The sequence below is a fragment of the Hypanus sabinus genome, chromosome 15, assembly GCF_030144855.1.
Source record: "Hypanus sabinus isolate sHypSab1 chromosome 15, sHypSab1.hap1, whole genome shotgun sequence".
Lineage (NCBI taxonomy): Eukaryota > Metazoa > Chordata > Chondrichthyes > Myliobatiformes > Dasyatidae > Hypanus > Hypanus sabinus.
This window is the reverse complement of record NC_082720.1, coordinates 87,124,429-87,150,791: the sequence shown is the minus strand read 5'-3', so window position 1 is coordinate 87,150,791 and position 26,363 is coordinate 87,124,429. Positions and strand designations below refer to the sequence as shown.

The 26,363-nt window shown below is 51.6% G+C and overlaps 1 protein-coding gene across 7 annotated transcripts in view; it reads right to left on the bottom strand.

The window, feature by feature from the left end:
* Nucleotides 1–26,363, bottom strand: part of ndst1b (N-deacetylase/N-sulfotransferase (heparan glucosaminyl) 1b) — a 216,851-nt gene that overhangs the window by 34,802 nt on the left and 155,686 nt on the right. For all 7 annotated transcript variants that reach the window (XM_059990680.1, XM_059990674.1, XM_059990679.1 and 4 more), the window contains 3 exons: nucleotides 21,295–21,480; nucleotides 11,340–11,468; nucleotides 988–1,170 (listed from right to left, as the gene is read on the bottom strand). In XM_059990680.1, coding sequence (XP_059846663.1) covers nucleotides 988–1,170; nucleotides 11,340–11,468; nucleotides 21,295–21,480 — 498 coding nt within the window. The remainder of the gene's footprint in view (nucleotides 1–987; nucleotides 1,171–11,339; nucleotides 11,469–21,294; nucleotides 21,481–26,363) is intronic.

Below are 26,363 nucleotides of genomic sequence, written 5' to 3'. Positions count from 1 at the left end.
AGGGTCTCAGCTCGAAACGTCAACTGTACTGCTTTCCATAGACGCTGCCTGGTCTGCTGAGTTCCTCCAGCAGTTTGTGTGTGTTACACATGAATACAGCCAAACGAAACAGCGTTCCTCCCAGGCCGAGGTGCAAAACACAGTACCAACAGTCATAAACAACACAAAGCGTATACAAGACAGCTGTAAAATACAATCACACAGAAACAAATACAGTCCAAGTCCCTGAGTCCATGAATGTTGTTGGCAAGAACACACCCACAAAATCTGCGTCCAGCTTGTTTTCTACCGAGCCAGCACTGGAGGGCAGCACCGACACCAGCATGGGCATCGTGCCACACCAACTCCTCCGCCACCTCTCCAGGGCGGTTGCAACAGGCGTCACCCTGGCATGAAGCCAAGCCTGCGCTATAAACAAGACCACGCAGCTCCTCTGGAGTTGGTCCCACTAGTAAACTAGTGAACTGGACTTGCAGTGCTCTGCATTACCAACGTCCAACAGGGCCTTGCGATCACTTGCTGCTAGACTGCACACTGAGTCCGATGCCCCTCTGTAGCGGGCAGCAACACAGTCCGACAGTCGGCTCTCCCAGCTCCTCTGCTGATGAACACCTCTCCGATGGGGGTAGAACGCCAGTACTGAATCTATTATGGATATTCCTTCTTGGTGCTCTGGTATCATCCCACATCCAAAGACCAGTGGGTTAAGGTTGGTGAGTTGGGGACGTGCTCTGTTGGCGTTGGAAGTGTGGTGACACTTGCGGGCTGCCCCCAACACATCCTCTGACTGTGTTGTTTGTTGACACAAATGATGCATTTCACTTTGTGTTTCAATGTACATGTGATGAATAGAGATAGCTTCTTTTTTGCTCTTTCTCTTTCTTTCTTTTCTTCCTTCCTCTCTCTTTCTGTCTCTCTCCCTCTCTCTCTCTCTCTCTCTCTCCCTCCCTCCCTCCCTCGCCTGATCTCAGGGCAGTGAGCTCTCACCTGCCAGAAGGGGTCTTGCTCCTCGGGGAAGAGCTGGAAGTACCGCTCGGCCAGCTGAACCGGAGGGAGAGTCTGCAGCTTCAGGTTAGTCCAGCACTGCACAAAGCTGATCAGGTTCTTGAAGGTGTAGAGGCCCAGCCGGTCGTTGCCATAGTTGGACAGGTGAGTCATGAAGATGCTGATCTAGGAGAGAGGGGAGGGAGAGATCAGTATTTCACACTCATCCATCACGCACACACACACACACACACAGATACACCCACAGACACACACACACCCACAGACAGATACACACACACACACACACCCCCACAGACAGATACACACACACACACACATCTGTACACACACACACACACACACAGACAGATACACCCACACACACATCTGTACACACACACACACACAGACAGATACACACACACACACACATCTGTACACACACACACACAGATACACCCACACACACATCTGTACACACACACACACACACACACAGACAGATACACCCACACCCACAGACACAGATACACCCACACACACACACACACACCCACAGACAGATACACACACACACATCTGTACACACACACACACCCACAGACAGATACACCCACACACACACACACACCCACAGACAGATACACCCACACACACACACACACCCACAGACAGATACACCCACACACACATCTGTACACACACACACACACACACACAGAGACAGATACACCCACACCCACAGACACAGATACACCCACACCCACACACACAGTCGTACAGCCATAGAATCATAGAAAGCTGCAACACAGAAACAAGCCCTTCAGCCTGTCTAGTACCAATGACCTGCAGCTGGACCATCGCCCTATATACCCCTCCCATCCAGTGTACTTGACCAATCTTCTCTTAAATGTTGAAATCAAACCCACATCCGCCACTTCCACTGGCAGCTTGTTCCACACTCTCACTCTCTCATTCCTTCACCCTCTGAGTGAAGAAATTCCCACTTAGGTTCCCCTAAGTATTTAAACTTTCACCCCTAACCCATAGCTCTAAATCTAATTGCACCCAATCTCAGTGGAAAGTCCTGCTTGCATTCACCCTATCTATATACCCCTCATAAATCTGTATACCTCTATCAAATCTTCCCCCATTCTCCTATGCTCTGGGCAGCAAACAGCATTGGGGTGGGCATTAGGAGTGGGCAATGTGAAGACTGGGTAAAGCACCAAGTTCACCCCCCACTCTCCCTTCCTTCTTATCCCATTCCCCAATCCAGTTCCCACTCAACCCTTTTCCTCAACTGCCCCTCACCTCCCCCTGGTGCCCCTCTTCCTTCCCTCTCTCCCAATGCCCACTCTCCTCTCCTATCAAAGTTCAAAGTAAATTTATTATCAAAGTTCATACATGTCACCCATATACAACCCTGAGATTCATTTTCATGCAGGCATTCACAATAAACCTATAATAGAATAATAACCGTAACACGTAATCAATGTATGACTGCACCAATGTGGCCGTTCAACCACAAACTGGCCAAATTCAAAAAGAAAGAAAGAATCATTAAATAAATAAGCAATAAATATTATGATCATGAGATGAAGAGTCGTCAAAAGTGAATGCCTTGCAGAATCGCGCGTTTAACATTTGGGCAGGTGGACGGACAGGGAAGGTTGGTCAGCACAGAGCAGTCAGGCCGGAAGGCCTTTCCATGCCGAGTGGCTCGATGACTCTATGAATGGAAGGAACTTTGTCTGATTTATTTACTTAGTGATCGACTAGACCCGTCCGGCTCTTCGTACAACACCCCAGCAACGTCCAACAAACCCGATTTAACCCTAACCTAATCACGGGACGATTTACAATGGCCAAGTAATCTGGCCAGTAGGCCTTTGGACTGGGGGAGGAAACCAGAGCACCCGGCAAAACCCACACATTCCACGGAGAGGATGTACAGAGACTCCATACAGAATGACAGCAGAATTGAACTCTGAACTCCAGAGCACCCTGAGCTTTAACAGCACTGTGCAAAATACTTTTTAAATAATTTGTTTTTCAAATTTCTTCTAGCATTTTCTTTCCCTTTCAAATCAAATACTAATCTGTCTGATTTGAAAAAGAAACGATGACACATCTAGGAATAGGTGGACAGTTGTGGATGAAATCTGAGAAATTCGCACCTCAGTTCATGTGTGGAATGGTTTCTCTGCAGGAAGGCAGTCGCTGACTCGCCACTTGGCCCGACCAGCAGATTGGGAGGTTTATATTGCAGGCTACGGCAGATGGTAATTCACACCTCATTCTGCCACAGATGAGAAATGAGCCAGCACTCCTGAGCGTGTGGCACCAAGAGGCAGCTACAGATGGAGCTGGGTACAGGCGAGAAAACTAATTACGCTTCCTCGGCAGGAGGGGGTTGAAGGCCATCGCCAAATACAGATGGCAGAGATTGACCACAGGGCTCCAGGATGCAGAGAGAGTTGGAGATCTTTCTAGGGACAGCTGGAAAACTACCATCAATCGTCCACCTTCCTGCTTTGAAAATAACCAAAACTTGTAAAACAAAACCCTCTCCCATCTTCATAAACACAAGAGATTCCGCAGATGCTAGAAATCTGGACCAACACACACAAATGCTGGAGGAACTCAGCAGGTCAGGCAGCGTCTGTGGAAATGAATAAACAGTTGATGTTTTGACCCTTCATCAGGACTGGAAAGAGGAAGAAGGCAAAATAAGAAGGTGAGGAGAAGGGAATGAGTCCAAGCTGACAGCCGATGGTGAGACCAGGTGAGTGGGTGACGATGGGGATGAGGTGAGAAGCTGCGAGGTGACGGGGGAAGGGGTTAAGGGCTGAAAGGGGGAATCTGATAGGGGAAAAAAGTGGACCTTAGGAGAAAGGGAAGGAGGAGGGGCACCTGAGGGAGGTGATAGGCAAGAGAGGAGGGAACCGAAATACAGAATGGAAAACTTTTTCAAATGTTGTTATTTAAAGGTTTAAAAGTGTTCAGAGCTCCAGTTCCTTGGAGGGAACATCCCCAACAGCCTGTCCTGGTCCAACCATGTCGACACCACAGCCATGGAAACTCACCAACACCTCGACTTATTCAGGAGGCTAAAGAAATTTGGCATGTCCCCTTCGACCCTCACCAATTTGTATTGATGCACCACAGAAAACATCCTATCCTGATGTACCACAGGTCGGTACAGCAACTGCTCTGCCCGTGACCACGGGAAACTGCAGAGAGTTGTGGACACGTCACAGAAACCAGCCTCCCCTCCACGGACTCTGTCTACACTTCCCACTGTCTCGGTAAAGCAGCTGGCAGAATCAAAGACCCCACCCACCCCAGACATTCTCTCTTTTCCCCCTCCCATCGGGCAGAAGATACAAAAGCCTGAAAGCACGTCCCACCAGGCCCAAGGACAGCTTCTACCCCACTGTTATCAGTGAAAGCACGCCCCACCAGGCCCAAGGACAGCTTCTACCCCACTGTTATCAGTGAAAGCACGTCCCACCAGGCCCAAGGACAGCTTCTACCCCACTGTTATCAGTGAAAGCACGTCCCACCAGGCCCAAGGACAGCTTCTACCCAACTGTTAGCAGACTGTTGAATGCTTCTCCAGTACATTAAGATGAACTTTGACCTCACAATCTACCTCATTATGACCTCACAACTTATTGTCTGCCTGCACTGCACTTTCTCTGTAACTGTGACACTTTATTCTTCATTCTGTTATTGTTTTCCCTTGTCCTGCCTCGATGCACTGTGTAATGATCTGATCTCTCTGAACAGTGTGGAAGACAAGTTTTTCCACTGTACATGTGACAATAATAAACCAACTTGCCAATCTGTAAGAACATATGAATCTAGAATCTGCCTCTCAACTTGTCCGGCCATTTAATGGTGGTTAGGTGACCAGGTCTGCACGCAGTCCTCCAACTTTGCCTTCCAGACAGACAGGGGTTCCCAACCTTTTTTATGCCATGGACTCTGACCGTTAACCGAGGGCTCCATGAACCGCAGGTTGGGAACCCTTTCCTTGAAGCGTACACCCATAGACCTATAACAGATTCAGGTCAAAGCAGAATCACGTTTATCACCACTGACCTGTGTCGTGAAATTTGTTGTTTTGCGGCAACAGTACAATGCAAAACATAAAAATTACATTAATCACAAAAGTTCATAAATGAAAGAAAGAACGAGGTCATCTTCCGCCAAGGAAATCTGATTAGCAGAGGGGAAGAAACTGCTCCTGAAATGTTGAGTCTAGGTCTTCACGCTCCTGCACCTATTCCCCGATGGTAGCAATGAGAAGAGGGCACGTCCTGGGTGGTGGGGGTCCTTAGTGATGGATGCCGTCTTTTGAAGGTGTCCTCAGTACTGGGGAGGCTGATGCCCATGATGGAGCCGGCTGAGTTTATAACTTGCAACTTTTTCTGATTCTGTGCAGTGGTCCCTCCATACCTGACCGTGATAGAACTACGGGAAAATCTATAGATGCGTGTAAATTCAAAACTATACTCAAAAAAAGGCTGGAGGAACTCAGCAGGCCAGGCAGCCTGTATGGAAAAGAGTGAACAGTCGACATTTCAGGCTGAGGCCCTTCAGCAGGGCTGGAAAGGAAGTGGAGGAGTCAAGAAAAGAAGTTGGGAGGGAGGGAGGGAGGGAGGGGAGGAAGAAGTACAAAGCAGCAGGTGATAGGTGAGACTGGGAGAGGAGGAGGAATGAAGTAAAGAGCTGGGTAGTTGATTAGTGAAAGAGATAAAGGGCTGGAGAAGGAGAGGACAGAAGGCCATGGAAGAAGGGGAAGGGGGAGGAGCCCCAGAGGGAGGCCAGTTAGAATTCTCTCAATCTTTGGTGATATACCAAGTCTCATCAAACTGCCAATGAAATGTAGCCACTGTTGTGCCTGCTTGGTAATTGTATCAACATGTTGGGCCTAGGATAGAGCCTCAGAGATGCTGACAATCAGGAACTAGAAACTGCTCTCCCTTTCCACTGCTGACTCCTGGTGTGTGTTCCCTCACCTTAACCCTTCCTGAAGCCCACAATCAATTCCTTGGTCTTACTGACGTTAAGTGCAAGGGTGAAATGCCACTAATCGGGTCTATTTCCACTGACATGTAGTACAACTTGTTTTGCAGCAGCAGCACTTTGCAACATAGAAAACGTACTATTAATCTCGATAATAAATATCTGGTATCTGTATGTACTGCACTGCACTGCTACCTTATTCCTGTGCACCTGCCTCCACATCACCACCCGAGATTCTGCCAGTAACTTTTGTGTCGTTGGCAAATTAGCCTTATCGTGGTTGTCATGTTAACACCACCACCCAGTAACAGTTGGCGTTCAATCCAGGGCATCGACTTCCCAACTACAGTCATCGCATTGTTATACATGTGGTTTGAGGTTCATTGTCTATTAAACCTCCAGGTAACAGCAGTTAGTAGTCCTGTCAAAGACACACACACACACACAGACTCTCTCACACAGACACACACGCGCACACAGACACTCTCTCTCACTCACACACAGACACACAGAGGCACACAGGCACAGAGACACTCACACACACAGACACACACACGCACACACACACACAGGCATACTCACACACAGAGGCATACAGGCACACTCATGTACACACACACAGACTCTCTCACACATACACATACAGAGACATGCGTACACACACACACACTCACCCACAACCATACATACACTCACTCACACATACAGACACAGACACACATACTCACAAACAGACCCAAACTCACACAGAACACACAGATACTTTCACACTCAGGCACATAAATTTGAACACACAACACACACAAAATCACACCTACAATCGTACCCTCATACACACACACAGTGTACACAAACACACACTCTTTTACACACACAATACAGAAACACAAACACATTGTCTTTCACACACACACAGACATACACTAACACACATACTCACACACACAGACACAAACACACACACACACACACACACACACACACACACACACACAAGCTCGCATTCAACGATATACAGTGCCACAGGCAGTTGAGAAACGAGCTCAGCTCGGGATACAAGAAACACAAACACACTGTCTTTCACACACACACAGACTCTCTCACACAAACACACACACACAGGCAGTTGAGAAACGAGCTCAGCTCGGGATATTAGAAGACTTTGGGATTCACCTCATTCAATCATCGTGGGGAGACAGGCGTTGCAGGCAAGAGCAGGAGTTATCATCCCTTATTATCGCCCGAGGCAGAGTTGAGCAGATTACAAACCACATGACTCCTATCACAGGGAACTGATACAAGTTGATGTTTCAAGGACTCAACCATGAAAAATAACCTCATCTATGGGGGGAATCTCTCTTTCATTAGAAAGATCAAGAGAATTCCTTAACACGAAATGTCAACATCAAGGACATCTTCAAGAGGCGGTGACTCAAGAAGGTAGCATCCATCATTAAGGGTCTCCACCATCAGGGACATGTCCTTTTCTCATTGCTCCCATCAGCGAGGAGGTACAGGAGCCTGAGGACAAACGCTCAATGTTTTAAGAACAACTTTTTCCTCTCCACCATGAGATTTTTGAACAGTCCAAGAACATCACCTCACTATTCCTCTTTCGACCTCGCTACTTACCTACTTATTTTTGTAATTTTTGCTGATGTTTTTTATGTCCTTTACTGGACTGTGGTAAAGTAGCAAAGGATCTAACGTAATGATCTACAGGCACAAGTGAACAATGTTCAATTGCCGACGCTGTCTGTAAGGAGTTTGCTCTTCCTCCCCACATTCTCCACTTGCTCTGGTTTCCTCGCGCATCCCAAAGACGCACATTGCAATGTTGGCACCAGAAGTGTGGTGAAACCTGTGGGCTGCCTCCAGCACATCCACAGACCGTGTTGGTCCTCGATGCATTTCACTGCCTGCTTCGATGTACATGTGACAAATAGAACTAATCTTTAATAAAGCCAACCTTTTCAAACTTCCACACGGACCTGTTCTGGGAGCCTGCACTTTGTGATCTTTATAAATGATGGATGACGAAGTGGAAGGGTGGATCAGTAAGTACGCAGGTGACACAAAGGTTGGTGGAGTTATGGGTAGTGTAGAAGGTTATCGATTCCTTACGGTTGTCATAGCCGGGGTTGGTAATGGGGATGAGCTCCCACTACCTATTAAACTCTGCCAATGTTCTGCATCTCAAATAGCCTGTGACAACCAAATCCAGCTCCTGGACTTCATGTGGATTAGCCACTAAGCCCCGCGGAACCATTTCTACCGACAGGAGAAGAGGCAAAGGCAGGATACTGGTGCCTTAAAACCAGTCGCTTCAGGCAGATGGGGCTCGTCAGTCATGATCGGCAGCATCAATGAGAGGGAAAACTCTGATCTGAAACCTCTGCAGCCTTGCAGTTATACCAACTCACGGGGGAGGCTTCGGGAGTAAACCCTGAGGGAAAAATCTGGAGCTGAAGTCCCTAAGGCAGTCCTACACTGAGTTCAATACTGACTGACAACTCCTGTGTTGCTGCTGATGCTAAACTGTACCGGTCTCTGTAGTTCCTTTGGATTCATCAACTGCATAGCGAAGTCGAGCCTTTTGCATGAGCACCAGCTTGCTCTCCATATTGTACGGCCCTGGCTTGCATATCATGTAGACAGCTGGGAAGACACGTCCATGGTTGACAGGATGTAGATCTGGGCTGAGAAGAGGCAGATGCAGTTCAATCCAGAAGTCTTAAGTGGTTCATTCTGGAAGGCCAAACTTGAAGGCAGAGTAGAGAGCTAATGGCAAGATTGTGCCAGTGTGATGGGACAGAAGGATCTTGGGGGCCATGTCTATAGATCCCCCTTCTAGTTGGTAGAGGTGATGTCACTTCCTGTCAGATTGAGCCAGTCTGGCCATCTCTCACATTGAGGCAAATTCCCCACAGAACTGGCACTCCTGCTGACAGGATGTTCAGTCGAGCAGCTAGTGTGAAGCTTAGTGCCTTAAGGGGCGTGAGTGAAAGAGTCTTGCTTTTATCTGGGATTTCAGCTTTATAATCTGTGCACTAAAAGCCACGTCACAGAAACCAGCCTCCCCTCCACGGACTCTGTCTGCACTCCTCACTGTCTCAGTAAAGCAGCCGGCAGAATCAAAGACCCCACCCACCCCAGACATTCTCTCCTCTCCCCCCCATTGGACAGAAGATACAAAAGGCTGAAAGCACGTCCCACCAGGCCCAAGGACAGCTTCTACCCCACTGTTATCAGTGAAAGCACGTCCCACCAGGCCCAAGGACAGCTTCTACCCCACTGTTATCAGTGAAAGCACGTCCCACCAGGCCCAAGGAAAGCTTCTACCCCACTGTTATCAGTGAAAGCACGTCCCACCAGGCCCAAGGACAGCTTCTACCCCACTGTTATCAGTGAAAGCACGTCCCACCAGGCCCAAGGACAGCTTCTACCCCACTGTTATCAGTGAAAGCACGTCCCACCAGGCCCAAGGACAGCTTCTACCCCACTGTTATCAGTGAAAGCACGTCCCACCAGGCCCAAGGACAGCTTTACCCCACTGTTATCAGTGAAAGCACGTCCCACCAGGCCCAAGGACAGCTTCTACCCCACTGTTATCAGTGAAAGCACGTCCCACCAGGCCCAAGGACAGCTTTACCCCACTGTTATCAGTGAAAGCACGTCCCACCAGGCCCAAGGACAGCTTCTACCCCACTGTTATCAGTGAAAGCACGTCCCACCAGGCCCAAGGACAGCTTTACCCCACTGTTATCAGTGAAAGCACGTCCCACCAGGCCCAAGGACAGCTTCTACCCCACTGTTATCAGTGAAAGCACATCCCACCAGGCCCAAGGACAGCTTCTACCCCACTGTTATCAGTGAAAGCACGTCCCACCAGGCCCAAGGACAGCTTCTACCCCACTGTTATCAGTGAAAGCACGTCCCACCAGGCCCAAGGACAGCTTCTACCCCACTGTTATCAGTGAAAGCACGTCCCACCAGGCCCAAGGACAGCTTCTACCCCACTGTTATCAGTGAAAGCACGTCCCACCAGGCCCAAGGACAGCTTCTACCCCACTGTTATCAGTGAAAGCACGTCCCACCAGGCCCAAGGACAGCTTCTACCCCACTGTTATCAGTGAAAGCACGTCCCACCAGGCCCAAGGACAGCTTCTACCCCACTGTTATCAGTGAAAGCACGTCCCACCAGGCCCAAGGACAGCTTCTACCCCACTGTTATCAGTGAAAGCACGTCCCACCAGGCCCAAGGACAGCTTTACCCCACTGTTATCAGTGAAAGCACGTCCCACCAGGCCCAAGGACAGCTTCTACCCCACTGTTATCAGTGAAAGCACGTCCCACCAGGCCCAAGGACAGCTTTACCCCACTGTTATCAGTGAAAGCACGTCCCACCAGGCCCAAGGACAGCTTCTACCCCACTGTTATCAGTGAAAGCACGTCCCACCAGGCCCAAGGACAGCTTCTACCCCACTGTTATCAGTGAAAGCACGTCCCACCAGGCCCAAGGACAGCTTCTACCCCACTGTTATCAGTGAAAGCACGTCCCACCAGGCCCAAGGACAGCTTCTACCCCACTGTTATCAGTGAAAGCACGTCCCACCAGGCCCAAGGACAGCTTTACCCCACTGTTATCAGTGAAAGCACGTCCCACCAGGCCCAAGGACAGCTTCTACCCCACTGTTATCAGTGAAAGCACGTCCCACCAGGCCCAAGGACAGCTTCTACCCCATTGTTATCAGTGAGAGCACCTCCCACCAGGCCCAAGGACAGCTTCTACCCCACTGTTATCAGTGAAAGCACGTCCCACCAGGCCCAAGGACAGCTTCTACCCCACTGTTATCAGACTATTGAATGGATCCCTAGTACAATAAGATGGACTCTTGACCTCACTATCTACCTCATTATGACCTCACACCTTATTGTCTGCCTGCACTGCACTTTCTCTGTAACTGTGACACTTTATTCTGCATTCTGTTATTGTTTTCCCTTGTTCTACCTCAATGCACGGTGTAATGATCTGATCTATATGAACAGCATGCAAGACCAGCTTTTCACTCTATCTCGGTATCTCTGTGTCTGCAACATTATACAGAAATACAGTCAAGGAGAAGTACAGCACAGAAATAGCCCATCGAGTCCGCCAGAACTGCCCAGTCCCATCGGCCTGTACCCTCCAAACCCTCCCATCCAATCCAATCTGTTACGCCTGTCCACTGTACGATCTCTGCCTGAAGCTTTTCACTGTATCTCGGTTCTATCATCGTTGCACTTGCTGCTCTCGCGCTGGATCAGATACTTACAGGATTCAGCAGGACGGTGAGGAACAGCTCGCCCCCATTAATGATCTTGTCCAGCTCCCGGGGGCCTCCGGGGTATTCATTGTAGAAGATGGTGTGCGTGAAAAGGCCGCACGTTTGCCGAGGGAGAACCTGTGCACAAGGGAAAAGAAACTGAGAAATGACAGCATCTTCGGAGAGCTCCCTCATATACCTGTGGGTGGCCTTCAACTTGATGGCATGAACACCGATTTCTTCAGCTTCCAGTAATCTCTCTCATTTGTTTTCATTTATTTATTTAGAGATACAGCACAGTTTCAGGCCCTTCCAGCTCAGCCACCCAATGACACCCATTAACCTCCTCACCCTGTGATGCTCTTACAGCTTAGGGTACCAGAGTTCAGAGTTCGAATCCGGCGTCCTCCGTAAGCAAGCTTGCACATTCCTTCCCGTAAGCACAGGAATTTCTTCCAGGTGCTCCGGTCTCATTCCACAGTCCAAGGACACCGTCTACAAGAAGCTTGTACATTATATGCTTCCAGGGAGTGCATGCTTAGAAAAATAGAGGGCTATGGGTAAGCCTAGGTAGTTCTAAGGTAGAGAAATGTTCAGCACAGCTTTGTGGGCCAAAGGGCCTGTATTGTGCTATAGGTTTTCTAAGTTTCTACCCTGCTACAGTCAGACGCCTGAACCAGTCCCCTCTTCCCCGCTACAGTCAGACTCCTGAACCAGTCCCCTTTTCCCCACTACAGTCAGACTCCTGAACCAGTCCCCTCTTCCCCGCTACAGTCAGACTCCTGAACCAGTCCCCTTTTCCCCACTACAGTCAGACTCCTGAACCAGTCCCCTCTTCCCCGCTACAGTCAGACTCCTGAACCAGTCCCCTTTTCCCCACTACAGTCAGACTCCTGAACCAGTCCCCTTTTCCCCACTACAGTCAGACTCCTGAACCAGTCCCCTCTTCCCCACTACAGTTAGACCCCTGAACCAGTCCCCTCTTCCCTGCTACAGTCAGACCCCTGAACCGGTCTCCCCTTCTCTGCTACAGACTCCTGAACCAGTCCCCTCTTCCCCGCTACAGTCAGACCCCTGAACCAGTCCCCCCTTCTCTGCTACAGACTCCTGAACCAGTCCCCTCTTCCCCACTAGACAGACCCCTGAATCAGTCCCCTCTTCCCCACTACAGTCAGACCCCTGAACTAGTCCCCTCTTCCCCACTACAGTCAGACCACTGAACCAGTCCCCTCTTCCCCACTACAGTCAGACCACTGAACCAGTCCCCTCTTCCCCGCTACAGTCAGACCCCCTGAACCAGTCGCCGCTGTCACACCCCCGTTCCCCGTGGGGCTGCCATGTTTTTGAACTCGTAACTCGATCTCTTTTGTGAGCATTTAACACAGTGGACATATAATCGATCTATGTACGGCATATAAGCTATCTTATGTATTTATATTTATTATTGTTGTTGTGCTCATTATTTTCTGTATATCCTTTGTGCTGCATCGGGTCTGGACAAACAATTATTTTGTTCCTCTTTACATTTGAATACTGGAAATGACGCTAACCAAGCAAATAATCATACACTGTTACAGCATCAGGGACCCGGGTTTAAACATCACCGTTTGTACGTTCTCTCCATGACTGTGTGTGTTTCCTCTGGGTTCTCTGGCTTCCTCCCACAGTCCAAAGACGCACTGGTTAGGGTGAGTAAGTTGTGGGCGTGATATGCTGCCACCAGTATGGGTTGTTAAGTTAAACTGGTCACATGGGTGTAATTGGGTGGGAGGGGCTTGTTAGGCCAGATGGGCCTGTTATCGTACTGTATCTCTAATTTTTAAAAATGTTGTTGCTGAACCTCCCTCAGCTACCTGTGGGTGAAAAAATTACCCTCAGATTCGTACTATCCCTATAGGCTTTGATTCCTCAAACTTGCCCCCAGCCTTAGATAGTGTCACACACCTCACTGTACGGTGACTGGAACAAGGCACAGTTATGACAGAACACCGTCACTATGTATAACCTCGAAACTTACTTTCTTGCAGGCAAACAAGGTCAAAGTAAATCTTATTATCAGAGCACAAACATGTCACCACATACAACCTCGAGATTCTTTTTCCTACAGGCAGATTCAGCAAATCTATGGAATAGTAACAGGATCAATCGAAGATCAAGTAGAACAGAGAAAGCAACAAACAGTGCAAATGCAAATACAAACAAATGCAGTGCCTATAAAAAGTATTCACTCCCCGATGTTTTCAAGTTTTATTGTATTACAACGTTGAATCACAGTGGATTTACTTCAGCTTTTCTTGACACTGATCAACAGAAAAAGACTCTTTTGTGTCTACGTGAAAACAGTTTTTACAAAGTGATCTAAATTAGTTACAAATGTAAAACACAAAACAATTGATTGCATAAGTATTGACCCCCCCCCCCTTAATATGACACACTAGATCATCATTGTTACAGCCCATTGGTTTCAGAATTCACATAATTAGTTGAATTCAGATCACCGTGTGCAGTTGTGGTGTTTCAATTGATTGTAGTAAAAATACTCCTGTATCTGGAAGGTCCAACTGCTGGTGGGTCAGTATCCTGGCAAAAACTACACCATGAAGACAAAAACACTCCAAACAACTCCTTGAAAAGCACAAGTCAGGAGCTGGATACAAGAAAATTTCCAAGTCACTGAATAAGTACAGTTAAGTCAATCATCAAGAAATGGAAAGAACGTGGCACAGCCGTAAATCTGCGTCAAGTAGGCCACCAAGAGACCTATGACAACCCTGGAGAGATTACAAGCTTCAGTGGCTGAGATGGGAGAGACTGTGCATACAACAACTGTTACCCGGGAGCTTCACCAGTCACAGCTTTATGGGAGAGTGGCAAAGAGAAAGCCACTGTTGAAATAAACTCTCATGAAATCTCAGCTAGAGTTTGCCAGAAGGCATGTGGGAGACTCTGAAGTCAGCTGGAGAAATGTTCTATGGTCTGATGAAACCAAAAATTAGCTTTTTGGCCATCAGACTAAATGCTATGTTTGGTGTAAACCTAACACTATACATCATCAAAAACACACCATCCCTACCGTGAAACATGGTGGTGGCTGTGTCATGCTGTAGGGATGCTTCACTGCAGCAGGCCCTGGAGGGCTTGTGAAGGTAGAGGGTAAAATGAATGCAGCAAAATACAGGGAAATCCTGGAGGAAAACCTGATGCAGTCTGCAAGAGAACTGAGACTTGGGAGAAGATTTGTTTTCCAGCAAGACAATGACCCCAGGCATAAAGCCAAAGCTACACAGGAATGGCTTAAAAACAACAAAGTTAATGTCCTGGAGTGACCAAGTCAGAATCCAGACCTCAATCCAATTGAGGATTTGTGGCTGGACTTGAAAAGGGCTGTTCACTCTCAATCCCCATGTAATCTGACAGAGCTTGAGCAGTTTTATAAAGAAGAATTGCAGTGTCCAGATGTGCAAAGCTGATAGAGACCTATCCACACAGACTAGAGGCTGTAATCGCTGCCAAAGGTGCATCTACTAAATACTGATTTGAAGGGGGTGAATACTTGCGCAATCAATTACTCGGTGTTTTACACTTGTAACTAATTCAGATCATTTTGTAGAATCTGTTTTCACTTAGACCTGAAAGAATCTTTTTCTGTTGATCAATGTCAAAAAAGCAAATTCAGTCCACTGTGATTCAGTATTATAAAACATAAAAACTTTCAAGGGGGTGAATACTTTTTATAGGCACTGTAGCAATAAATAAGACCATGAAATAACAAGATAAAGAGTCCTTAAAGTGAGATAATTGATTGTAGGAATACCATAAGTAGAATGAATCCTCTTTTGTTCAAGAGCCTGATGGTTGAGGGGTAGTAACTGTTCTTGAACCTGGTGGTGCAAGTCCTGAGGCTCTCGTCTCTTCTACTTGATGGCACCAGTGGCCTGGGTGGTGAGGATCTTTGATGATGGATGCTGCTTTTCTATGGCGAAGTTTCATGTAGATGTGCTCAGTGGTGGTGAGGGCTTTACCCATGATGTCCTGGGCCAAATCCACGACCTTTTTGTAGGATTTTCCATTCAAAGGCATTGGCCGTAACATAGCCAGTCAATACACTCTCCACTACACATCCACAGAAGTTTGTAAAGGTTTTTAATGTCATTGTAGCAATGTGCTACACACAGCGCTGAAATAACGACACGCAGTCGGTAAGTCATTTCGAGACTAGTTTATTCAAACTTCGCGGCGCTGGCATTTAATCCCTAGCGCCCGCCCTCTCCGGGCAGAAATGACGTCAGAGGTGCATTACCAAAGTCTCCCCCCATACGCTGGCTATTTGTGAGCCGGTTCGCCTGCGCAGAAAGTGGGTCGCCATATAATCCCCCCCCAGAACCGGCAATACACCCCCCAATGTCCACAGTCTGGATCAGCCTCTGCTTGGGAGGTCTGCCTCTGTGCCGCAGTGTCTGAACTTCGAGCGGCTGCATCAAGTCCACATGGGCTGGTTTGAGTCGGTCCACCGTGAAAACCTCCTCTTTCCCTCCAACATCCAGAATGTACGTGGACCCGTTGTTGTTGATCACCTTGAACGGCCCCTTGTACGGCCGCTGTAGCGGTGCCCGGTGTCTGCCCCTTCGTACAAACACAAACTTACAGTTCTGCAGGTCTTTGGGTACATGGGTCGGGGTCCGTCCGTGCTGTGAAATTGGTACGGGGGCCAGGTTGCGAAGCCTTTCTCGTAGTCTGTCCAGGACTGCTGCGGGTTCTTCCTCTTGCCCCCTTGGGGCTGGTATGAACTCTCCTGGGACAGCCAGGGGTGCGCCATACACCAACTCGGCCGACAAGGCGTGCAGATCCTCTTTGGGCGTTGTGCGAATTCCAAGCAGGACCCAGGGAAGCTTGTCCACCCAGTTAGGTCCTCTCAGGTGGGCCAAGAGAGCCAACTTCAAGTGACGGTGGAAGCGTTCCACTAGTCCATTCGACTGTGGGTGGTAGGCAGTAGTGTGGTGTAGCTGCGTTCCCAACAGGCTGGCCACAGCCGACCACAGGCTGGAGGTGAACTGGGCGCCTCTGTTGGAGGTAATGTGGGCCGGTACCCTGAAGCGTGCTACCCAGGTTGCGATCAGTGCTCGGGCGCAGGAATCGGCAGATGTGTCGGTGAGCAGGACCGCCTCTGGCCACCTTGTGAACCGGACTACCATAGTTAGGAGGTACCACACTCCTCGGGACACTGGTAGGGGGCCCACGATATCCACGTGAATGTAGTCGAACCTCTGGTGGGTGGGTTTGAACTGCTGTGGCAGGGCTTTAGTGTGCCGCTGCACCTTGGCTGTTTGGCACTGCACGCACATTCTGGCCCATTCACTGACCTGCTTGCGAAGTCCGTGCCACGTGAACTTGCTGGAGACCAGCCGAACGGTTGTCCTGATAGATGGGTGCGCCAAACTGTGTATGGAGTCAAAAACTCGCTGCCTCCAGGCTGCCTGGATGGGGTTGGCCGATAGCCACGTCGCACAGGAGGGTCCTCTCACCTGGGCCTACGAGAAAGTCCTGCAGCTGCAAACCCAAGACTGCGGTCCTGTAGCTGGGCATCTCGTCGTCTGCCTGCTGCGCCTCCGCCAGTGCTGCATAGTCCACCCCCAGGGACAGGGCCTGGTCAGCTGGTCTGGAGAATGCGTCCACCACGACATTGTCCTTTCCCAAGTCATGCTGGATGTCCATCGTGTACTCGGAGATGTAGGACAGATGTCGCTGCTGGCGACCCGACCAGGGATCGGACACCTTCGTGAACGCGAAAGTCAACGGTTTGTGGTCCGTGAACGCGGTACTTCTAAGAAGTACCTGAAATGCCAGATTGTCAGATACAGTGCCAACAGCTCCTGGTCAAAAGCACTGTACTTGAGTTCGAGTGATCGTAGGTGCTTGCTGAAGAACGCCAGGGGTTGCCAGCGCCCCTCGATGAGCTGTTCCAGCACCCCACCGACTGCTGTGTCGGATGCATCCACCGTGAGTGCGGTCAGAACATCCGTTCTGGGGTGCACCAGCATCGCGGCATCTGCCAAGGCTTCCTTGGCTTTAACGAAAGCAGCCACAGCCTTCTCGTCCCAAGTAATGTCCTTGCCTTTACCCGACAGCAGGATGTACAAAGGGCGCATGATACGGGCTGCTGAGGGGAGGAAACGGTCCATGGTGTTGAGACCGAACTGGCATTTGGCCGGGTTGATCATGAGGCCGAAATCACTCAGGCGGGAGTAGAGCTGGCGGAGGTGGGACAGATGCTCCTGGCGACTACTGCTGGCTATAAGGATGTCATCCAAATAGATGAACGCAAAGTCCAGGTCGCGTCCCACTGCATCCATTAGCCACTGGAACGTCTGTGCGGTATTCTTCAGGCCGAACGGCATTCGGAGGAACTCGAACAGGCCGAACGGGGTGATGAGTGCTGTTTTGGGGATGACTTCAGGGTGCACCGGGATTTGATGGTATCCCTAGATGAGGTCTACTTTGGAAAAGATTCTTGCCCCGTGCAGGTTTGCTGCAAAGTCCTGTATGTGCGGCACTGGGTAGCGGTCTGGAGTTGTAGCCTTGTTCAGTCTGCGGTAGTCGCCGCATGGTCTCCAACCCCCAGCTGCTTTGGGCACCATGTGCAGGGGGGAGCCCATGCGATGTCGGACCTCCGTACGATCCCCAATTCCTCCATCCTCTTGAACTCCTCCTTCGCCAGGCAGAGCTTTTCCGGGGGGAGCCTTTGTGTGCAGGCGTGGAGGGATGGTCCCTGGGTCGGAATGTGATGCTGTACCCTGTGACTGGGCATGGCTGCCGTGAACTGCAGTGCCAGAATCGATGGAAAGTCCACCAGGATTCTGGTGAATTCGTTGTCCGACAGTGTGATGGAGTCCAGGTGTGGGGCCGGCAACTTGGCTTCACCCAGGGAGAATGTCTGGAAAGTCTCGGCATGTACCAGTCTTTTCCCTTGCAAGTCGACCAGCAGGCTGTGAGCTCGCAAGAAGTCCACCCCCAGGAGTGGTTGGGCCACCATGGCCAGTGTGAAGTCCCACGTGAACCGGCTGGCGCCGAACTGCAGCTGCACTGTGCGGGTGCTGTAGGTCCGTATCGTGCTGCCGTTTGTGGCCCTCAGGGTGGGTCCTGGCTTCCTGTTGCGGGTGTCGTACCCCGTCGGGGGCAAAATGCTGATTTCCGCTCCGGTGTCGACCAAGAAGCAGCGTCCCAACTGTTTGTCCCAGACGTACAAGAGGCTGTCCTGGTGGCCAGCTGCCATAGTCATTAGCGGTAGCTGGCCCTGGCCCTTGCAGGGTGGGCAACAACGGCGGGCTTTTGTGCCCCACCGCTGGTGGTAGAAACACCACTGTTCACTGGCCTTCTCACTCCTGCGTCTGTGTTGTGTGCGCCCCCCTGCCGGGCCTGGTCTGGTCTCTGTTGGGCACGTGGCCTGGTAATCTGACCGACGGATGCCACGCTCTTGGCTTTCCACAGCACGTCTGCCCGGGCCGCCACCTTCCGGGGGTCGCTGAAATCTGCATCGGCCAGCAGCAGATGTACGTCCTCGGGCAGTCGCTCCAGGAACACTTGCTCGAACATGAGGCAGGGTTTGCGTCCGTCAGCCAGGGACAGCATCTCGTTCATCAATGCTGACAGCAGTCTGTCTTCCAAACCGTCCAGGTGAAGCAGGCGGGCATCTCCCTCACGCCGTGAGAGGCCAAAGGTCCCAATGAGCAGCACTTTGAATGCTTCATATTTGCCTTCTTCCGGGGGGCGACTGTATGAAATCCGCAACCTGGTCGGCCGTCTGCTGGTCAAGGGCGCTCACCACGTGGTAGTAACGTGTGGAATCAGAGGATATCTGCTGAATCTGGAACTGGGCTTCTGCTTGGCTAAACAACACGCATTGTCGCAGCGTCCAGAAAGTCGGCAGTTTTAGTGAAACTGCGCGAACAGATGAAGAGTTGGTCATCTTTGGTCCAAATCCCGTTTGGACCGTCGGGGTCACCAATGTAGCGATGTGCTACACACAGCGCTGAAATAACGACACGCAGTCGGTAAGTCATTTCGAGACTAGTTGATTCGAACTTCCTGGTGCTGGCATTTAATCCCTAGCGCCCGCCCTCTCCAGGCGGAAATTACGTCAGAGGTGCATTACCAAAGTCTCCCCCCACACGCTGGCTATTTGTGAGCCGGTTCGCCTGCGCAGAAAGTGGGTCGCCACATCATGCTAAATCTCGCAGCCTGCTGAGGAAGTAGAGGCGCTATTCTGCTTACTCTGCTATTACATTTATATGATGGGTCCAGGACAGTTCCTCTGAGATAGTGACACCCAGGAATTCACCTCTGTCCCTCTGAAGAGTACAGGCTCATGGACCTCTGGTTTCCCTCTTCCTGAAGTCTACAATGGTCTTGCTGACACTGAGGGAGAGGTTGTTGTTATGACACCACTCAGCTAAATTTTCACTCTCCCTCCTGTACACTGATTTGTCCCCACCTTTGATTTGGCCCACACAGTGGTGTCATCAGGAAACAGTGTTGGAGCTGTACTCAGCCACAGTTGTGGGTGTAAAGCGAGTACAGCGGGGGGGCAAAGCACGCAGTAAACCCAGAAACACAACAGAATCAATGAAAGACTGGACGAACAAACACCCGATGTGCAAAAGACAACGAACTGTGCAAATGCAGAAGTGGAAGGAACAGCAATAAGTACCGAGCAGAGATGACATTTCCTCTGTGGGGGGAGTCTAGGACCAGAGGGCACAGCCTCAGAACAGAAGGACGTGCCTTTAGAACAGAGATGAGGATGGTGGAGACAGAGAGCTGTGGAGTGCAAGTCACTGGGGATATTTAAAGTTAGTCAGGGCATCAAAGGTTACAGGGAGAAGGCAGGAGAATAGGGTTGTGAAGGATAATGAATCAGAGCAGATTCAATGGACCAAATAGACAAATTCTGCTCCAATGTCTTACGACCAGAACGGTTAACAGTAGTGTCTGATGAAACCTGGCCTACCATGGAGATACACCCCTCCCCAACCGCAACGGTACGCGATTGTGATGAAACCTGGCCTACCATGGAGATACACCCCTCCCCAACCGCAACGGTACGCGATTGTGATGAAACCTGGCCTACCATGGAGATACACCCCTCCCCAACCGCAACGGTACGCGATTGTGATGAAACCTGGCCTACCATGGAGATACACCCCTCCCCAACCGCAACGGTACGCGATTGTGATGAAACCTGGCCTACCATGGAGATACACCCCTCCCCAACCGCAACGGTACGCGATTGTGATGAAACCTGGCCTACCATGGAGATACACCCCTCCCCAACCGCAACGGTACGCGATTGTGATGAAACCTGGCCTACCATGGAGATACACCCCTCCCCAACCGCAACGGTACGCGATTGTGATGAAACCTGGCCTACCATGGAGATACACCCCTCCCCAACCGCAACGGTACGCGATTGTGATGAAACCTGGCCTACCATGGAGATACACCCCTCCCCAACCGCAACGGTACGCGATTGTGATGAAACCTGGCCTACCATGGAGATACACCCCTCCCCAACCGCAACGGTACGCGATTGTGATGAAACCTGGCCTACCATGGAGATACACCCCTCCCCAACCGCAACGGTACGCGATTGTGATGAAACCTGGCCTACCATGGAGATACACCCCTCCCCAACCGCAACGGTACGCGATTGTGATGAAACCTGGCCTACCATGGAGATACACCCCTCCCCAACCGCAACGGTACGCGATTGTGATGAAACCTGGCCTACCATGGAGATACACCCCTCCCCAACCGCAACGGTACGCGATTGTGATGAAACCTGGCCTACCATGGAGATACACCCCTCCCCAACCGCAACGGTACGCGATTGTGATGAAACCTGGCCTACCATGGAGATACACCCCTCCCCAACCGCAACGGTATGCGATTGTGATGAAACCTGGCCTACCATGATGCCGTTGTGTTTGAACCCCCGACGGTAGCGTGCTGGCTTCAGGTGGGGGTACTCCTCTGTACTTGTCACCTTCATTCCCCACACCTGTTTCCAGGCCTCGTACAGCTGCAGGTGGACGGGGTACACCCCAGAGTGGTGAGGTGCCACAGCGTAGCCCATGTCCGTGGGGATTCCATGCTCCTGCCAGACAGAACGAGATTTGTAAGTGGGCTTCAAAGTGAGGCAACGATTCCAAGTTAATCTGGCTCGATCTTTGAAATGCAGGTCTCCATAACAGAACATGAAGCACAGTACAGGCCCTGTCGCCCACAACGTTGTGCCAACCTTCTTATCTGATTCTAAGATCAATCTGACCCTTCCCTCCCACGTAGCCCTCCATTTTTCTATCATCCAAGTGCCTTTCCCTAACGTATCCACCCCTCCCACTGGCAGGAATTTAACCCTAATTGCTGGTGTTGTAAAGCATTGTGTAATCCGCTATGATATCATGTCATCAGTAAGAATCGATAAAAACAATTTTAAAAAATCACTGGGTTTAGGAAAATTGTGCATTAAAAAGATTGGTGCCCTTACCATTGGAAAAGCAAAAATGAGGCGCGACGTTAGTGTAGCGGTCAGCATAACGCTTTACAGCGCCTGCGGTAAGATCAGGGTTCGATTCCCGGCACTGTCTGTGAGGAGGTTGTACGACTGTGAGGGATTCCTCGGGGTGCTCTGGTCTGCTCCCACATTCCAAAGGTGTACTGGGAAAGAGTCAGTCACCTCTGGGCACGCCATCTCTGTGGGCACTTGCAACCCGCCCCCAGCACAGCTGCGATTCATTTCACAGTGTGTTTCAATGTTTTGACGTACCAGTGACAAATAAAGCTAATCTTTAATCTTTAGACCAGAAGTCATATAGGAGCAGAATTAGTCCATTTGGCGATTGAATCTACTCCAATATGGCTGATTTATTATCCCTCTCCACCCCAATTTCCTGTCTTCCCCCTTCAGGTTTTGACACCCTTGACTAATCAAGAACCTATTAATCTCTGTTTTAAATATAGCCAACAACTTGGCCTCCACATTGGAACCAAATTCCACAGACTCACCACTCTCTGGTAAAGAAATTCCTCCTCACCTCCGATTTAAAAGGAGGTCCCTCTATTCTGAGTCTGTTCCCTCTAGTGCTAGACTCCCCCACTATGGGGAACATCCTCCGTTAGGACCAGACTCTGAAAACGCGTGGGAGAGTGATGGGGGAGCTAATGACTGACAGCTGAGCTCTGGGATCACACGTGGACGTGCCTCCCCTGCAGACCGCTGTGAACGAGATCCAAGCTTCATACTGACTAACCCACCACACGAGCTGACTACAAAGGGCTCTCTGCCAGTCTCTACCAGGCAGCAGTCCTGTTTTAAATAGACCACTCTGCCACTGCCCACTGAAGGCCTGGCGTTGGGCTGGAGGCCAGTGGGTGGGCGTGAGTGGGTTCGTAGCTGCGTTGGAGAGAGGAATGGAAACAACATGCAGAAAATGCTAGAGGAACTCGGCAGGCCAGACTCGGCATCGATGGAGAGGAATAAACTGTCGATGTTTCAGGCTGAGACCCTTCGTCAAAACTAAGAAGGAAAGGGACCAGAAGTTAGATTAAAAATTGGGGGAGGGGGAAAGGAGTACAAGCTGGCTGGTGAGGGGGAAGGTGGGTGGGTGAGGGAGGGGGATGAAGTGAGACACTAAGAGGTGACAGGTGAGACCAGGTGAGGGGGAAGGTGGGTGGGTGGGGGAGGGGATGAAGTGAGGCACTGGGAGGTGGTAGGTGAGACCAGGTGAGGGGGAAGGTGGGTGGGTGGGGAGGGGGATGAAGTGAGACACTGGGAGGTGATAGGTGAGACCAGGTGAGGGAGAAGGGGGATGAAGTGAGACACTGGGAGGTGATAGGTGAGACCAGGTGAGGGGGAAGGTGGGTGGGGAGGGGGATGAAGTGAGACACTGAGAGGTGATAGGTGAGACCAGGTGAGGGGGAAGGTGGGTGGGGAGGGGGATGAAGTGAGACACTGGGAGGTGATAGGTGAGACCAGGTGAGGGGGAAGGTGGGTGGGTGGGGGAAGGGGATGAAGTGAGACCACTGGGAGGTGATAGGTGAGGACCAGGTGAGGGGGAAGGTGGGTGGGTGAGTGGGGGAGGGGGGAAGAAGTGAGACACTGGGAGGTGATAGGTGAGACCAGGTGAGGGGGGAAGGTGGGTGGGTGGGGGAGCGGGATGAAAGTGAGACTCTGGGAGGTGATAGGTGAGACCAGGTGAGGGGGGAAGGTGGGTGGGTGGGGAAGGGGATGAAGTGAGACACTGGGAGGTGATAGGTGAGACCAGGTGAGGGGGGAAGGTGGGTGGGTGGGGGAGGGGGATGAAGTGAGACACTGGGAGGTGATAGGTGAGACCCAGGTGAGGGGGAAGGTGGGTGGGTGGGGGAGGGGATGAAGTGAGACACTGGGAGGTGATAGGTGAGACCAGGTGAGGGGGAAGGGGGATGAAGTGAGACACTGGGAGGTGATAGGTGAGACCAGGTGACGGGGGAAGGGGGATGAAGTGAGACACTGGGACGGTGATAGGTGAGACCAGGTGAGGGGGAAGGTGGGTGGGGAGGGGGATGAAGTGAGACACTGGGAGGTGATAGGTGAGACCCAGGTGAGGGGGAAGGTGGGTGGGTGGGGGAGGGGGCTGAAGTGAGACACTGGGAGGTGATAGGTGAGACCAGGTGAGGGGGAAGGTGGGTGGGTGGGGGAGCGGGATGAAGTGAGACACTGGGAGGTGATAGGTGAGGACCAGGTGAGGGGGAAGGTGGGGTGGGTGGGGGGGAGGGGGTTGAACGTGAGACACTGGGAGGTGATAGGTGAGACCAGGTGAGGGGGAGAGGTGGGTGGGTGGGGAGGGGGGATGAAGTGAGACACTGGGAGGTGATAGGTGAGACCAGGTGAGGTGGAAGGGGGATGAAGTGAGACACTGGGAGGTGATAGGTGAGACCAGGTGAGGGGGAAGGTGGGTGGGTGGGGAGAGCGGGATGAAGTGAGACACTGGGAGGTGATAGGTGAGACCAGCTGAGGGGGAAGGTGGGTGGGTGGGGAGGGGGATGAAGTGAGACACTGGGAGGTGATAGGCGAGACCAGGTGAGGGGGAAGGTGGGTGGGTGGGGAGCGGGATGAAGTGAGACACTGGGAGGTGAAAGGTGAGACCAGGTGAGGGGGAAGGTGGGTGGGTGGGGGAGGGGATGAAGTGAGACACTGGGAGGTGATAGGTGAGACCAGGTGAGGGGGGAAGGTGGGTGGGTGGGGGAGCGGGATGAAGTGAGGACACTGGGAGGTGAAAGGTGAACCAAGAAAGACGAATAAAACAGGAAATGACACCAGGTGAGGGGGGAAGGTGGGTGGGTGGGGGAGGGGATGAAGTGAGACACTGGGAGGTGATAGGTGAGACCAGGTGATGGGGGAGGTGGGTGGGTGGGGGAGCAGGATGAAGTGAGACACTGGGAGGTGATAGGTGAGACCAGGTGAGGGGGAGGTGGGGGAGGAGGATGAAGGTGAGACACTGGGAGGTAATAGGTGAGACCAGGTGAGGGGGTAGGTGGGTGGGTGGGGGAGGGGGATGAAGTGAGACACTGGGAGGTGATAGGTGAGACCAGGTGAGGGGGAAGGTGGGTGGGAGAGGCAGATGAAGTGAGACACTGGGAGGTGAAAGGTGAGACCAGGGGAGGGGGAAGGTGGGTGAGGGAGGGGGATGAAGTGAGACACTGGGAGGTGATAGGTGAGACCAGGTGAGGGGGAATGTGGGTAGGGAGAGGATGAAGTGAGACACTGGGAGGTGATAGGTGAGACCAGGTGAGGGGAAGGTGGGTAGGGGAGGGGGATGAAGTGAGACACTGGGAGGAGATTTAGAGACCAGGTGAGGGGGAAGGTGGGTGGGTAGGGGAGGGGGTGAAGTGAGACTCTGGAGGTGACAGCTGAGACCAGGTGAGGGGGAAGGTGAGTGGGAGAGGCAGATGAAGTGAGACACTGGGAGGTGATAGGTGAGACCAGGTGAGGGGGAAGGTGGGTGGGGAGGGGGATGAAGTGAGACACTGGGAGGTGATAGGTGAGACCAGGTGAGGGGGAAGGGGGGTGGGTGGGGGAAGGGGATGAAGTGAGACACTGGGAGGTGATAGGTGAGACCAGGTGAGGGGGAAGGTGGGTGGGGTGAGTGGGGGAGGGGGATGAAGTGAGACTCTGGGAGGTGATAGGTGAGACAGGTGAGGGGGAAGGTGGGTGGGTGGGGAAGGGGATGAAGTGAGACACTGGGAGGTGATAGGTGAGACCAGGTGAGGGGGAAGGTGGGTGGCTGAGAGGGGGAGGGGGATGAAGTGAGACACTGGGAGGTGATAGGTGAGACCAGGTGAGGGGGAAGGTGGGTGGGTGGGGGAGCGGGATGAAGTGAGACACTGGGAGGTGATAGGTGAGACCAGGTGAGGGGGAAGTGGGTGGGTGGGGGAGGGGGTTGAAGTGAGACACTGGGAGGTGATAGGTGAGACCAGGTGAGGGGGAAGGTGGGTGGGTTGGGTGGGGAGGGGGATTAAGTGAGACATGGGAGGTGATAGGTGAGACCAGGTGAGGGGGAAGGGGGATGAAGTGAGACACTGGGAGGTGATAGGTGAGACCAGGTGAGGGGGAAGGGGGATGAAGTGAGACACTGGGAGGTGATAGGTGAGACCAGGTGAGGGGGAAGGTGGGTGGGGAGGGGGATGAAGTGAGACACTGGGAGGTGATAGGTGAGACCAGGTGAGGGGGAAGGTGGGTGGGTGGGGGGAGGGGGATGAAGTGAGACACTGGGAGGTGATAGGTGAGACCAGGTGAGGGGGAAGGTGGGTGGGTGGGGGAGCGGGATGAAGTGAGACACTGGGAGGTGATAGGTGAGACCAGGTGAGGGGGAAGGTGGGGTGGGTGGGCAGTGGATGAAGTGAGACTCTGGGAGGTGATAGGTGAGACCAGGTGAGGGGGGACGGTGGGTGGGTGGGGAGGGGGATGAAGTGAGACACTGGGAGGTGATAGGTGAGACC